The sequence below is a fragment of the Phodopus roborovskii genome, unplaced genomic scaffold (assembly GCF_943737965.1).
Source record: "Phodopus roborovskii unplaced genomic scaffold, PHOROB, whole genome shotgun sequence".
Taxonomy (NCBI): Eukaryota; Metazoa; Chordata; class Mammalia; order Rodentia; family Cricetidae; genus Phodopus; species Phodopus roborovskii.
The window spans coordinates 17,588,917-17,602,641 of record NW_026126408.1 but is presented as its reverse complement, the minus strand read 5'-3'; the positions used below and the strand labels follow the sequence as shown (position 1 = coordinate 17,602,641).

Below are 13,725 nucleotides of genomic sequence, written 5' to 3'. Positions count from 1 at the left end.
TAGGCTGATTGCCATGAAGTGAGAAAATCAAGTCAAATTTCTCTATCAACTATGTAAAGAGAAGTTTTTATTATTGTCATACAGCTATAGTTTCTGCATCCACAAATAGAAAAATTTCCCCAAGGAGGTAAAATAATTTTACGTTGAAAACATTAAAACACTAAAGAAAAAAAAAAAGGAAGAAGCAATAGAAGATGGAAAAACTTCATACACTCAAGGGCTGGCAGAATTAAACAGCCAGATTACTAAAAGCAAGTGGCATATTCAATACACACCCATCAAAATTCCAATTATATTTTTATAGAACTAGAAATAAATTCTAAATGGAAGTGCAAGGAACCACAAATAACCAGGTCAATCCTAAACAGAAAGAGCAGCATTGTAGCTACCAGAAATATCTGATCTCAAATTATATTACAGAGCCAAAGTAACAAAACTAGTATGGATACACAAACATAAGTAGACCAAGGACTAGAATAGAGAGCATTGAAATAGCCACACAACCACATCCACCTAGATTTTAACCAAGTTGTCAATAAATAAATAAATAAATAAAACTGGAGAAGAGAGCCTCTTTAATAGTGTTGAGAAAACTAAATATCTGCAAGTCAAAGAAAGAAATTAGATCCTTATCTCAAGTAAAAATAGATCAAAGACTTTCATGTAAGACATGACACTCTGAAACTGCTAGGAGAAAACATAAAATATTTCAAGACATAAGCATAGGCAAGGATTTCCTGATTAGAACCCCAAAGCACAGGAAATCGACAGAATTGACAAATCATATTTCATAGAACGAGAAGGGTTCAGCATAGTAAAAGAATCACAAAAAATAAGACAACCTACAGAATTTGGAGAAAAAAAATCTTTGCCAACCACATATCAGACATGCAATTGATTCCTAAAATACATAAGGAATTCTAAAAATTAAATAGCAAAACACAAGTCATCCAGCCAATAAACAGGGAGATGAATTGGACAGTCCTAACAGAAACACAAATGACCAATAAATATTTGAAGAAGTGTTGATATCCTTAGACACAGGATAGATGCTAAGTAAAACTGCCATGAGATTCCATCTCACCAGCTGTCAAGAAAAGACATGACAATCAAAGTTGGTGAGGTTGTGAGGAAAAAGGAACTCTCATACACAGCTGATGAGAATGCCAACTGGTAAAGCTTCTGAGGAAATCAGTACAACGACTCTTCATATTAACTAAAAACAATTAACATAAGGCCCAGATACACCAACCCTGTGTATACTTCCAAAACAACTTAGAACATCCATGTTTACTAGTCATAATAGCTGGGAACTGCAACTAGCCTAGATATGTAGCATCGAGTTAATGGATGAGTATGGCCATATAACATGAGATTTTATTTAGCCACGTAGAAAAATGAAGTCATATTTGTGGAAAAATAGTGAAGCCAGAAATCATTTGTTAAGCAAAAATAATCCAGACTCAAAAAGACATATATGTGGGGTGTGTGTGTGTGTATGTGTGTGTAGGGAGTCATGAGAGGAGAGGAAGAAATCTTAAGAGAAGGACAGGGCAGTTGGGGGGGATAATTGAATATACATGATAGGAAAGCAGAACTAAGGACTATTTAGGGAGAAGGGAATCAGTGAGAGAGAAATAGGCAGCTCAGGGCAGGCAGTGGTGCAGGGAAGTAGTAAGAATCAAGTCTGTTGACCGCATGTACCTAGATGCTGCCAGGAAACTCAGCCCTATGTGTGATAATTCAATGAAATAATGCAGAGTAGGGACTTTTGCTGTTTCTAGTGACCACATGGTCAAGAGCTCAGTGAAGGCTGGTTAGAAGACTCCTTTTCTATACAGCAGCTGGATCACAAGACTGGTGTTTGTGTATTCTCACAATGTGCTAATCTACCATAGTAAGCAAAAAGGCCTCTGCAGTATCATACCTTCAGGTTCAGAGCAGTCTAGAAATGCTCACACAGTCCACAGAAGTTACCACTGAGATCTAAATTCTGAAAATGTGATGTAAACAATGTGTTCTCCATGTTTATCCTACCAGGGCTCTGAGCCTGATCAAGACACTAGGTTATTCAAGTGCCCAGGCCCACCACCCTGAAAAGGCTTTCCTTGAAGCCAGGCTGTTACCCCAAAGAGAGTAACAAAGAAGCAATACTATAATAAAACTCCAAACATTCCCAAGTCACATGGTCTGTCACAGACTCAACTACAAAGCAAGACAGTAAAGTGAACCTAAGAAGGGTCAGCTGCACACACTCAGTTTGTACAAACATTCTGAGTTGTGAGGGTGAGCAAACAGAATAACGGGCAGAAACAGGAAACAGCAGCACCAATATAGAGCTAAATCCATCATAAAGTCTAATGGTTATTAGGAATCTTTAATGATCCCACAGAGACATACCCTAACCCTAAGAAGTATATCCCACCAATATAAAAATGTTAAAAAGTTAAAGCAAAACCACAAAATTAGTTCATATTAGAAAGTTCCTATAGCAGAGGGAGAGTAAAAAATTATATGCAATGGGGTTAAAGAAAGCCAAAGAGTGCATAGTTACATAGAACATGTAACATAGTTTATTTAACATAGTACTGCTGTGTTTGTATTTCAGGTAATAAATAGGCCATATGGCTGGGAAGTTATATTTGTTGGACCCAATCATATATCAGACAATGTGCTTCATATTGCTTATTTAATTCTGGTAATACGTCATTCAAAGATGTTTTAACCCTTCTTTATTATATTACAGATAATGAAACTAAACTTCAAGGAGGTCACATGGCCTAACTCACACCTAATTTCAGAGATACTGAATGTACCTATAAACAACTAACTGCCCAGGTATTCCATAGGGCATGGCTCTCATCAGGCTATTGTAAGTGAAGCCCATGACTGAGGACCCGCCAGGTTGCCTTCCCTTACAACAGGCCCTGGTTCAAACAGCCAGCTGGAACTGGCTATAACCTAGAGTGATGAAATAGCCATTGAAGCCAAGAAAAGCTGACAAAAGACTCAAGGAATGACGTGCTAGGTAGAGAATGGTCCCTAATGATGTCTGAAGTGGATAATAAATGACAAAGAATGGAGAACTGTGCACCCTGAGTCAAACAGCAGAAAAAAGACAGCACCCACCCCAGACAATACCTCCTAACATTTTACCTGTTTTGACACAACTTCTGTTCTGATTCATAAACCAAGAAGCTGCTTTGACAGGTAGGATCAGATTACACTGCATGAACACAGGTAGGTCACAAATGACCTCAGCAAGTTCAGCATTTACTCATATTACAAACAACTCCTAAATTACAAAACAAATGCTCAAGAATATTAGGACAGAAATAGATTTCATTTTTAAAATTTATTTAGCAAGCAAAATAAGAAGTTCCTTTACGCCATTTTCATGTACCTCATTTCCTTGTATGAAATAGCCATTCTTTTTCTTTTTTTAATTTTTAAAGGGAATTCTTTTTAAAGATTTATTTTTATTTTATTTTGTGTATATGAATGGTTTTCTGACATGTAAGTATATTATGTATGTGTGGTGTCCTTAAGGGTCAGAAGTGGGTACTGGATTCCCAGGAACTGCAGTTACTGATGGTTGTGAGCACATATGTGAGCCCTGGGAACTAAACCTAAGTATTCTGCAAAGCAGCAACTGAGCTAATCATGAGCAATCTTTCCAACCCTAAACAGCCAATACTTAAGGAAGTCTTTTAACAGAAAACAAACAAACAAACAAACAAACAAACGAAAACCAGTTTAATTGGCATGTGTATAGACAATTTTGAAAAAAGACAAAGTGTAATATTATATAAAACATTTCATTTGTTTGAATACATTAATGTAAAAAACAAATGCCATGAGATGAGACAGAGACCTTTAAGGTACTGAAACATCACAGCCATGTGGTCAGGTACTGTCTTCTCTTGAGATGAGAGCTAATGCGTTCCAAATCTAGGATTTTCCTCCAAAAAAAAGTGACTACAGGACATTAAAGGTTTTTAATGTTCTTACATAAAAAAATTTAATTAAAATGGAAGGGAAAAAGCAGATTGTGAAAATATCCTAACCTATCTGAACTCAAAGGATATTAAAACAACAACAACAACAAAAAAAATATATCAAGCTGGAAAGATAGCTCAGGAGTTTGTTCAGCAAGTAAAGAAGACCTGAGTCAATAAAGGTGTTTGTCCACCAAGATGGAAGACCACTACTGCATGGTTATCTTATTATAACATGTCTGAGCACTCTGAATATCACAGTCTCTAATGCTCCCTAGCTACATCCCTTTCTCCTTCAGGCTCATTTCTCTTTCTTCATGAAACTCACTGCGGTGGACTCTGTGCCATCCACTTGCTAACTTGTGAAGCTGAACACTAGAGTACAAGTGCAGTGAGAAGAGAGACTTCATGCCATTCCCTCTCAGTCTCTGCTGTTCTGAAGAACACCCGAGGCCCAGAAGGCACTAGACATACTCACTAAACAACCAAACAAACATACCCCATGGCGTGGTACACTTTGCTCAACTCAAAGATACACTGCAGCTTCTTTGGGGGCTTGGGATTGTTTGGATTCAGTCTCACTCTACAGTTCAAGCTGACCTGGAACTTGATGTGTCTCAGGCTCTCCTCATATTCATATTCCTCCTGACTTGGCCTCACAGGAGCTGGGCTTAAGGCATGTGTCATGCTTGGCTAATACTGCACTTTGTAAAAAGTATTTAGACTACCCAAGAATAGTGGATAGAACTGAAAAACAAAGACAGTAAAGATCAGCATTTATTAGCATTATCAGAAATGTTTATAATTCTACCCAGATTGCTCTCTCTCTTTCCCTTATTCCCTCCCTCCATGTATGTGTATGTGTGTGTGGGAGCACATGCATGCATGCATGTGTAATGAGTTGGTATGGATGACATGAAGTTCTAAAAGGAACAAATAATTCTGATTGGCCCAAAGTACCCCTAATAGGACTTTAAATAAACTATATGTGTGGGTATGTAGTATATGCTTTATAGCCCACTGATTTTCAACACTCTGTTGCCAATAAAAACTTAAATTAGAAAATTGGTTTCAGTATAATCTATATAAAAAAAAAGTCCCTCATGGGAAAATTGAAACAAATAGCAAGTTCAATATATGAAAAATAATGGAATGGCAATTCTACTTTGGAAGGGAGTCTTTATCTACATGTCATAGAGCCTGACATTCTACACAAAGCAGACAGAAAAGGTCTACTGCCTACTCTTAACACAGAAATGTAAGACCTTAGCAGTGCAAACATATGGAACTTGAGTGTGACTTTGGTGTAGTTGAGTAACAAATGATTTACAAGAACTCAGTGTTGTGCTCACTTCGGCAGCATATATACTAAAATAGGAACAATACAAAGATTAGCTTGGCCCCTGCACAAGGATGATGTACAAATTCATGAAGAACTCACTGCTATTTATACTAAAGAACCATCATTTGATCACTCACCAATATTTAGATACATAACATTAGTGAATCCATGAGTCAGGATGTGTTCACACCATTATGAACTACAGTTAGTTAAGGCTGAGTTGATTAAAGAACTACTTCTGGTTCATATACTAGTATGTGAAAATGAGAACACACACACACACACACCTGAATCATATGCCAAATGGAAAATTAAAACAAAAAGCACCTTCTGAGTAGTGTCAATGACACAGACAATCTGTTTATCAATAAACAATGGACAATTGGGACTGCAGATAGAGATGGGGATGCAGATGGTGATGATGGAAATGATAATGCAGATTCAGATAGGGATGCAGATGGAGATATGAATGCAAATGGGGATGGGTTGTGGATGGGAATGCAGATGGGGATGCGGATGGAGATGGGAATGTAGATGACAATGGGATAGGGATTTAGGACAGGGTCATGTGTACCAGCAACACTGGCTGCACAGGTCCTGACAGGCTGGTGATGAGACCAAAGCTCCATCACTGGGAGTGCCCCTGCTGCCAACTTATCTTCATCCTTCTAAAGCACCTAAATGTCTTCCCAGAGTAAGCAGAATAAAAATCAATATTCATAACTGGGTAGAAGAGCCCTTGCCTGTTCTGTCCTCAAATTTTACAGCATGTTTTCTGTATTCTCTGGGATCAACTACATTGGCCTGTTGGACAACCAGCTTCATAATTTTTCTATAATTCCCTTTCACACATATTGTTTGGCCAGAAATAGTCTCCCTTCCTCCCATATCTAAATGATCACTAAGGAGAGTTTGAGGGCAACACATTTTATGATTTATATTATTTCAGATTTTCTTCCTAATATGCTCTCTACTGATCTATCCTACATGGAAGGTGTTTGTATATGAGACATTCTTTTCTATCAGAGAAGTAAGGGCCATGAGGGGAGAAGGTATAGATAGGTTTTGCTTCTTGATGATTTTAGGATGTGAAACAATTCTCTCTCTCCCTTTCTCCCTTACCCCCCTCTGTGTAGTTACTATATGACCTGAACAAAATGAAAGTAGGAATGAATGAAACACTGAACTTCTAACATGAAGTGGAAAGACATCAACTTCTAAAAGAAAGTTATTTTAATTCCATGTGTGTTTTCTTCCATGCTCAAGTGTGCACCAGATGTATGCAGTGCTCCCGAGGCCAGAGGATGGTAACAGAGCCTCTGGAACTGGAGTCAACTGGAGTCATGGGGAGTTGTGAGACACCCAGTGTATTCTGGGAACTAAACCAATATCATCTACAAGAGTAATCTGTGCCCTTAACAATTGAAACAATCTCTCCTGCTATACAGTAAGATACAGCAAGATTATGTTTGCATCCATTGGAAGAACCAAGAGCTCAATAGAAAACAAAACAGCCACCGGCAGACAGATGCACAAAGGAGAACCCCAGCAAGCAGAATACTTTCTCTTCCTCAGCAACTCTGTGTGGGCATGCCAGCTTCTTGCCATGCCCAATCTCCCACTCCATCTCGCTGTAATTCCTTTCTTTTAGTCCATTACTGGGGATTGAACATGGGAACTTACACAAGCTAGGCAAGAGCTTTATCCCTGAGCTACATCTCCAGTTATTTTCATTCTGAGAGAGAATTGTGCTATGTACCCCAGGCCAAACTGTAACCTGCAATCCCTCTGCTTCAGACACCCAAGTAGCTGGGATTATGAACATATACTTCTCCCTTTTTTTAAAGCCATTTTCTCTGTCTTTATTTCCTGTAATGCTTATCATTTTGTTTAATTTTATTTAAAAACTTAGTGGGTATAGTTTGGGTCAATCAGAATTATTTGTACTTTTTAGAACTTTGTATCCTCTGTGCCAACTCATTTCCTTGCATTCTCCACAATTAAAAATTACTCAAGAATTTTCTGAGAATCACATGAATTTCTTATACTTCATCATTATTTTCAAAGGAACAGAAGCCCCTATGGGGGTGTGGTGGTACCTACCAAGGCATTGTCCATTCCAGCCTCGGAAGCCTTCTGTGCAGGGGATGCATTGATAAGAGCCTGGGGAGTTCACACACTGTTCATCAGGACAAGTGCTTGGTGTTAGACACTCATCAATATCTGAAAGATTAGGAAGTGAGCTGGTGAACATTTTATCAGAAGGCTGAAGCAAACTCTGAATTTCATCATAGGCGTGAGGAAAATCAATCTTATATTGCAGGGAAGAAGATAACTATGGGAGCCAGGGTGTCAAGTAGCAAATATCCAACAGGAGCACACAATTAGATATAGCAGGGTTACATTTACATACATTGGAAGAGTGACCTTCTCACTCTAGGAGGCAGTGGAACCTCTAAGACCACACTGTGGATCAACTCTTTCCAATGAAAGCACTGTTTTCCAGAAAGAAACAAGAAATGAGGAAGAGTGTGAAAAAGTCACATATCCAGCTGGTAGAGGCGTTCTCTGTCTTTAAGGAAATCTTCACATTGCTTTTATGACTTAGAGGACTTTGTAGGCTCAAGTCATTAAAAATCTTTCACATTATATGAATTCCTCAGAGGCACAAAGAGAATTAGGGGAGAATGAACTAATTAGATACTTCAAAAATTTTCCAGCAAGGGATATATGACCATCTATAAGTATCCTTCACTAAAGATGTCAATTTTACTATCTACTGCTAAGGGATGTTATTAATTACAATTCTTCTCAAGTGAGAAAGCACGTCAGATATGGTTGGGACTTTGTCAGTGTGTGCTCATGTGCAGGCATGTGTGTGCACCTTGCATGTGTGTGCAGGAGTGTGTGCACCTCAAGTGTGCATGTGCATGCATGTGTGCACCATGATTGTGCACATGTGCACATGCATGCACCAGAGTGCACATGTGAAGGTCAGAGGATAACTTGTGAGAATTGGTTCTCTCCTTCCACCATGTGGGTCCTGGGGACTGAACTCAGATTGCTATACTTGGCAACAAACACATTTACCCACTTAGCTATCCTGTTAGTCCTAAGTGTAGTAATTTCTTTTCAGGATACTAAAAGCAGGGAAAGAGATGGGGTTCTGGTTTAAAATAGCACTTGTATGGGGCCACTGTCTCCATTTAGTAGAAAGTAATTTTCCTAGAGAGGGAATTTTGTATTTAGAGAAATACAATTAATGTCTAGGCAAAGGATACAGGACAGAGAACCTCAAAACATGCCTATTTAAACATACCTTTAGGATGCAAACCAAAACATGAAAGTAAACATAAACAGAATTCACTCATTAATTAAATAATTTGGTGTCTTCCTTTTACCTACCTTTAAAACCATTTTGTGAGAGACACATTTATGGAAAGATGCTTAAAGTGGACATAGTTCAAGATCATGGAGCACCAGGCCATTGCTGTGACTTTTTTTCTATCAGTGAAAACTTCTTATTCTTGCCAATAAACATGACACATAGTCTCTCTCTATCTCTATCTCTGTCCTCTTTTTTTCCCCTTTGGTCCAATGTTCTGGGACTTCTACAAAATTATGTTTACCAGTTTTATTTTTCAATAAATAAATTGTAAATATTGTTTTCTTTTTGCAATGGAAATGCAATGGCCAAATTGGAGATTGGCATTAGACTGGCCCTACAAACAGCTGGTTTTAGTTAAGCAGCCTAAGGCAGTACCTGTGGATCTGCCACAGCACTTCCTGCTTATCCTTCATCTACAAATCTGGGGCCACCTGCCTTGTGACATTTTAATGTCACAAAGTGAGAGCAAATGAGATAATGTCTGGAAATTATGACAGGCTCCTTGGAGACACAGTGCTGTTTGAAAGTTGCTCACTCCATGACATCTGAGAGAGGCTTCAGGGAGCCAGAGGCCTGGGGACCTTTGGTCCTGGTCCACCATGGAATTAGAAAATAGTCACATCATTTGGCTTATTTTTCTTTTCAAGCCTTTTTGAGGACATTGAATAAAGCACACCCAGGAACTCTGGTAACATATTAACAAGCATTAAATAATTCCCACAGATTATTACTGAATATTCTATCAGATATAAATCACAGTTTTTAATTTTCCTAGACTATTAATTTCTTCATTCTTTAAATATCCTCTCTCTACTTTGGGACTACATACAGAATGTAATTAGGTTTAGTGTTTTATTTCTTTGCATATGAATATTTGTCAAATAAATTCATCTCCAGTTCTTAGCACTATTTTTGCTTGAGCCAATAACTATAGAGACACAGAAGACTTAGGGAAGAACAAAGAGTCATGTAAGATGGTTTAAAGAAACTTAAACCTGAAAAGTAGATGACAGGTGTCACACAGGCTACAGCCACACACATTCATGTCCACAATGACCCTGCCAATTTGTTTCATGGCTCTCCTTTTACAGGCAACAAACTAAGGTTTACAGCACACAGTTATGATGAGTGATAGTTGTCAGCTGATCCCCGCCCATGCTTTTCTACTCTTACACTCTCTACTGCAGAGGGAGGGTTCCCTAGAAGAGGACAATGGGGTCACTTTGGTGCCTGTCCAATGGCACCAGGCCATCAATGGGAAGGTTCATACCTCTGCTCTGACCCAAACTGACCAGACATCCAATAATATACGACACTCCCACTTGTCTCTAGAGTTAGAACCCGAGGGGCTGAGGCAAGAGGCCAATAGGACAGGCAGGTATGGGCTGCCAAGAAATGTCTAATTAGTTCTCATTCCAGGCCTAGGTCATCCGAGTGTGAAGGGGAACCAACAAGCACAAGCCAAGGGACAGCTGAGAGAAAACTGGCCCAATGTGCCTGTTGTTCCCTAGCTCTAGAAGCCTGCCCACAGCAGACAAGATACAGAGCTTCAGGCAGCTGCAGGCAAAACCAGACAGGGAGTTCCAGGACCCAACACCACATCTAAGTCTAAACCCTTCAAGCAGCAAGTAAGGGACCCCTAACTTTGTTCTTGTGGGTCCCTGCCAAAATTGCAGCTAAAGTTACTTTATTTTTCTGGAGAAAATAATTACCCCCCCAAAAAAATTACCATAGGGGTTTCAAAAAGATCTAATGTAAGGTGAATACCTGCATCAACAGAAATACCAATCGGAACATAATTCTGACCATGCTATACATAGTTTCCAAGACATTTCGCTAATGAGAATAATTTCTGTAAATGCAATTAAGAAATGTTATCTAGCACTGTCAGACTAGGACTACAACCTGGTCAGACAGTGCTTCAAACAGTCTGTGAGAAAGTTCCTGAATACATGTAAAAGAAGGCAGTTAGGACAAAGGAATGCAACAAGATGGGAAGGGCAAAAATGAAAAATAAACACAGGTTACACCTGCACCATATTTACAGAAGAGTGAGCAGCCAGACATTGTAATTAAGTCTGGCCTCATTCCAGAATAATCAGCAATTAACTATGTTAGCAACTCCAAGCACCAGGATAGACAGCTCCCAGTGTGAAAAATAATGAGAACATTAAGATAGAAAATAAGGCAGACAGAACCACGGAAGTCAGACAGAGGGTGTGAGCAGGGAAGGTGGCATCGAGCAGAGGGGAGGGACCAGGGACTCACTAGGTGGGGAACAGAACTGAGGAGAACAGCAAGAACCATGGAGCTACCTACTAGCCCTGGATCTAGACCCAGACTGCATCTCACAGTCCTGTGACACACAGGTCTCCGAGTCTCGTGAGCACACTCACCCTCACAGTGTCCCCGCCTTGTCATCCGGTAACCGCTGTCACAATATTCGCACCGAAAGGCCCCAACAGTGTTGATGCAGCGACCCTCCCTACACACATCAGGCCTCAGACATTCATCCACATCTGTGTGAAACACAAAATATTGTTCAGGTTTATTTTTATTTATGTTTTTTTCTTTAGTTTATAATTACCATACAAAGTAATAGATTTCTTTTAGGGCCTTTACAAACACTCTTAGTTTTTGTTTTTATCCCCTCCCAACCTGATCCCCCTACCCCCATATTCGTGCTGCTTCCCTGACCTATATCCTTCCTCTCCCAATGTCCCCCTTTCTGCCTTGATGTTACACATTTTCTATAGCCCCATAATCCCCTTCTTTTAAGCCTCTAATCCCCCCTTTCTTATGTGCTCCTTTCTGGTTGCCTGGTCTCTAGCCATACCCATTCCGTACAAACACACACATATACATATACATACAAAGCTAGTGTGGTTGTATATAAAGGGAACAAGCAGTGTTTAGTGTAGGTCAACACACAATGTTTTCAAAAAATTTAGTAATCCCATTTTTTATTTAGAGCTGAAAAAACCCTTCCACATATACACATATGTATATGACACACATATATATGTGATACACACACATATGTATATATATACATACATACATACATATTCACATTTTTATTAACCACTCATCTATTGATAGATATCTAGGCTGGTTCCATTTCCTGGGTACTGTAAATAGCACAGTAATAGCTATAAGTGTATATGTATGTCTGTGCAGGATAGAGCCTTTGGGGTATATATCAAGAAATGGTAGAGCTGGATCTTTAGGTCTTCTATTTGTAGGGTTTTTTTTTTATTGTTGTTTAGATTTGTTTTTTGAGAAATCTCTACACTGATTTCCAAAGTGACTATACCAGTTGTATTTTGCAAAGGTATCACTTCCTACCTCTCTTAGCATTACTTAAATATGAGAAGAAAATGTATGGTCTGTGCCATCATCTCTTTGATGTATTCAGCATGCTCTCAAGTCACACTGCTTTGATTTGCATGGTGGCAGTGGGAAACCCCCAAAACAACCTCTTTGCCTTACACACCTTTGATAATCTTCCTTCCAAATTGCTGTCCCCCAGTACCAAGTAGATTGTCACCCCATAGCAGATGTTTAATAAAAGGATGTTGGGTTATTTGTAGAAGCCCCAAACTGGCCCACCCCCACACCCTCTAAGATCCTAAGATCCAACATCAGGAAGAACACCATCATTACCTATGCAGTTGGTACCCTCCTCACTGGCCATAAATCCTGCTGGACAAATACACAGGAAACTTCCCTCCGTGTTCTCACAGCGACCCTGGGAGCAGAGGTGCTGGACCTGGGCACATTCATCGATGTCTATTAACAAGAGACAATGAGGAAGATTGGGGCTATGTAGCTGTGTAGCAAAAAGACTTTCCCTGTTCTGTAAAATATCAAATACCAACACTAAATGACCTCTATCTCCAAGTACTCAAAAGGAGTGCTGGTAGGGAATATGTAAGTTTCAAAACTTAAAACAATAAAGAAGCCACAAAACATAACACTAGCATTTCAAGAAAAATATAGATTCCTGCTTAATAAAGAAGGTGATTCTGGCAAGCAGGGTCACCCAAGCACTGGAGTTGACCTTCATCAGGACAGTCAGGGACAATGCCACCTGCAGTGCACTCAGAGGGGTGCTGGGCCATGATAATCTCTATTACTTCTCCTCCTTAGTATTTGAGGTCCTAAGGGGGACTACACATGATAGATGCATGGGAAAGCAGACAGCTGTGAAGGGCCCCTTTTACCTACCCCATGAAATGCACACAGTAAATAAGTACTAAGTATTAGCTGTGTGTTCTTGCTGCTTCATTTATTTTCCCTGTGTCTTAAGACATAGTGCATTTTCTTTTAAAAAGAACTAAATTTAGAGTTAACATATTATAATCATTTACTAAATTCTGTATCACCTCTGGAATAGCTCCCCTCACCTCATTTAGGAAAGCATCCTCATGCTAGCATGTAGAGATTTTTGAATTTAGAAATCCCTTTCAGCTTTTGTATGTATATGTGGATTCATTGCTGCAACATGTATCAGTGTGGATTTGTTTGGGCTAAATGCACGATTGCTGGTAGCTACTGCTAGAATTCATATTTTATTTATTTTTGTAAAACTGTTCACCTGTATGCAAATGTCCTCCCTGTAGGTGGGATTAAATCCTGCCATTTGGGGAAACCAGGCCTTAGTTCTGTTTTTAAAACTAAACAATGATGTTTACCCAAGATGATTAAACTTAAGGAACATTCTATTTCCTTTTCCCATTCAGTAGTCTAGTTACCACATATGTCTCTTACCAACACATTTCCTCTGCTGATCACTGAATCTGTAGCCATCATAGCATATGCAGGTATACCGCACTGGCAGGTTGATGCAGTGTCCTGCCCCACAGATGTCGGGGTTCACAGTACATTCGTTGATCTCTTTAAAAGAAATAAAACTATGTGAAAAACACCACAAGGTTAGCATTTCATTGTACCCATGTAGCAAGGCTTTGTGTTTCTCAAGCAGCTGAGAGAAT

The 13,725-nt window shown here is 39.3% G+C and overlaps 1 protein-coding gene and 1 non-coding gene across 6 annotated transcripts in view; one reads left to right on the top strand and one right to left on the bottom strand.

Moving 5' to 3' along the window:
• Nucleotides 1-13,725, bottom strand: part of Ltbp1 (latent transforming growth factor beta binding protein 1) — a 385,515-nt gene that overhangs the window by 88,545 nt on the left and 283,245 nt on the right. For all 5 annotated transcript variants that reach the window (XM_051181870.1, XM_051181869.1, XM_051181868.1 and 2 more), the window contains 4 exons: nucleotides 13,502-13,627; nucleotides 12,395-12,520; nucleotides 11,125-11,247; nucleotides 7,444-7,563 (listed from right to left, as the gene is read on the bottom strand). In XM_051181870.1, coding sequence (XP_051037827.1) covers nucleotides 7,444-7,563; nucleotides 11,125-11,247; nucleotides 12,395-12,520; nucleotides 13,502-13,627 — 495 coding nt within the window. The remainder of the gene's footprint in view (nucleotides 1-7,443; nucleotides 7,564-11,124; nucleotides 11,248-12,394; nucleotides 12,521-13,501; nucleotides 13,628-13,725) is intronic.
• LOC127220175 (U6 spliceosomal RNA) lies at nucleotides 5,343-5,446 on the top strand. Its single transcript, XR_007834353.1, has one exon. It is a non-coding gene; the product is annotated as a U6 spliceosomal RNA (small nuclear RNA).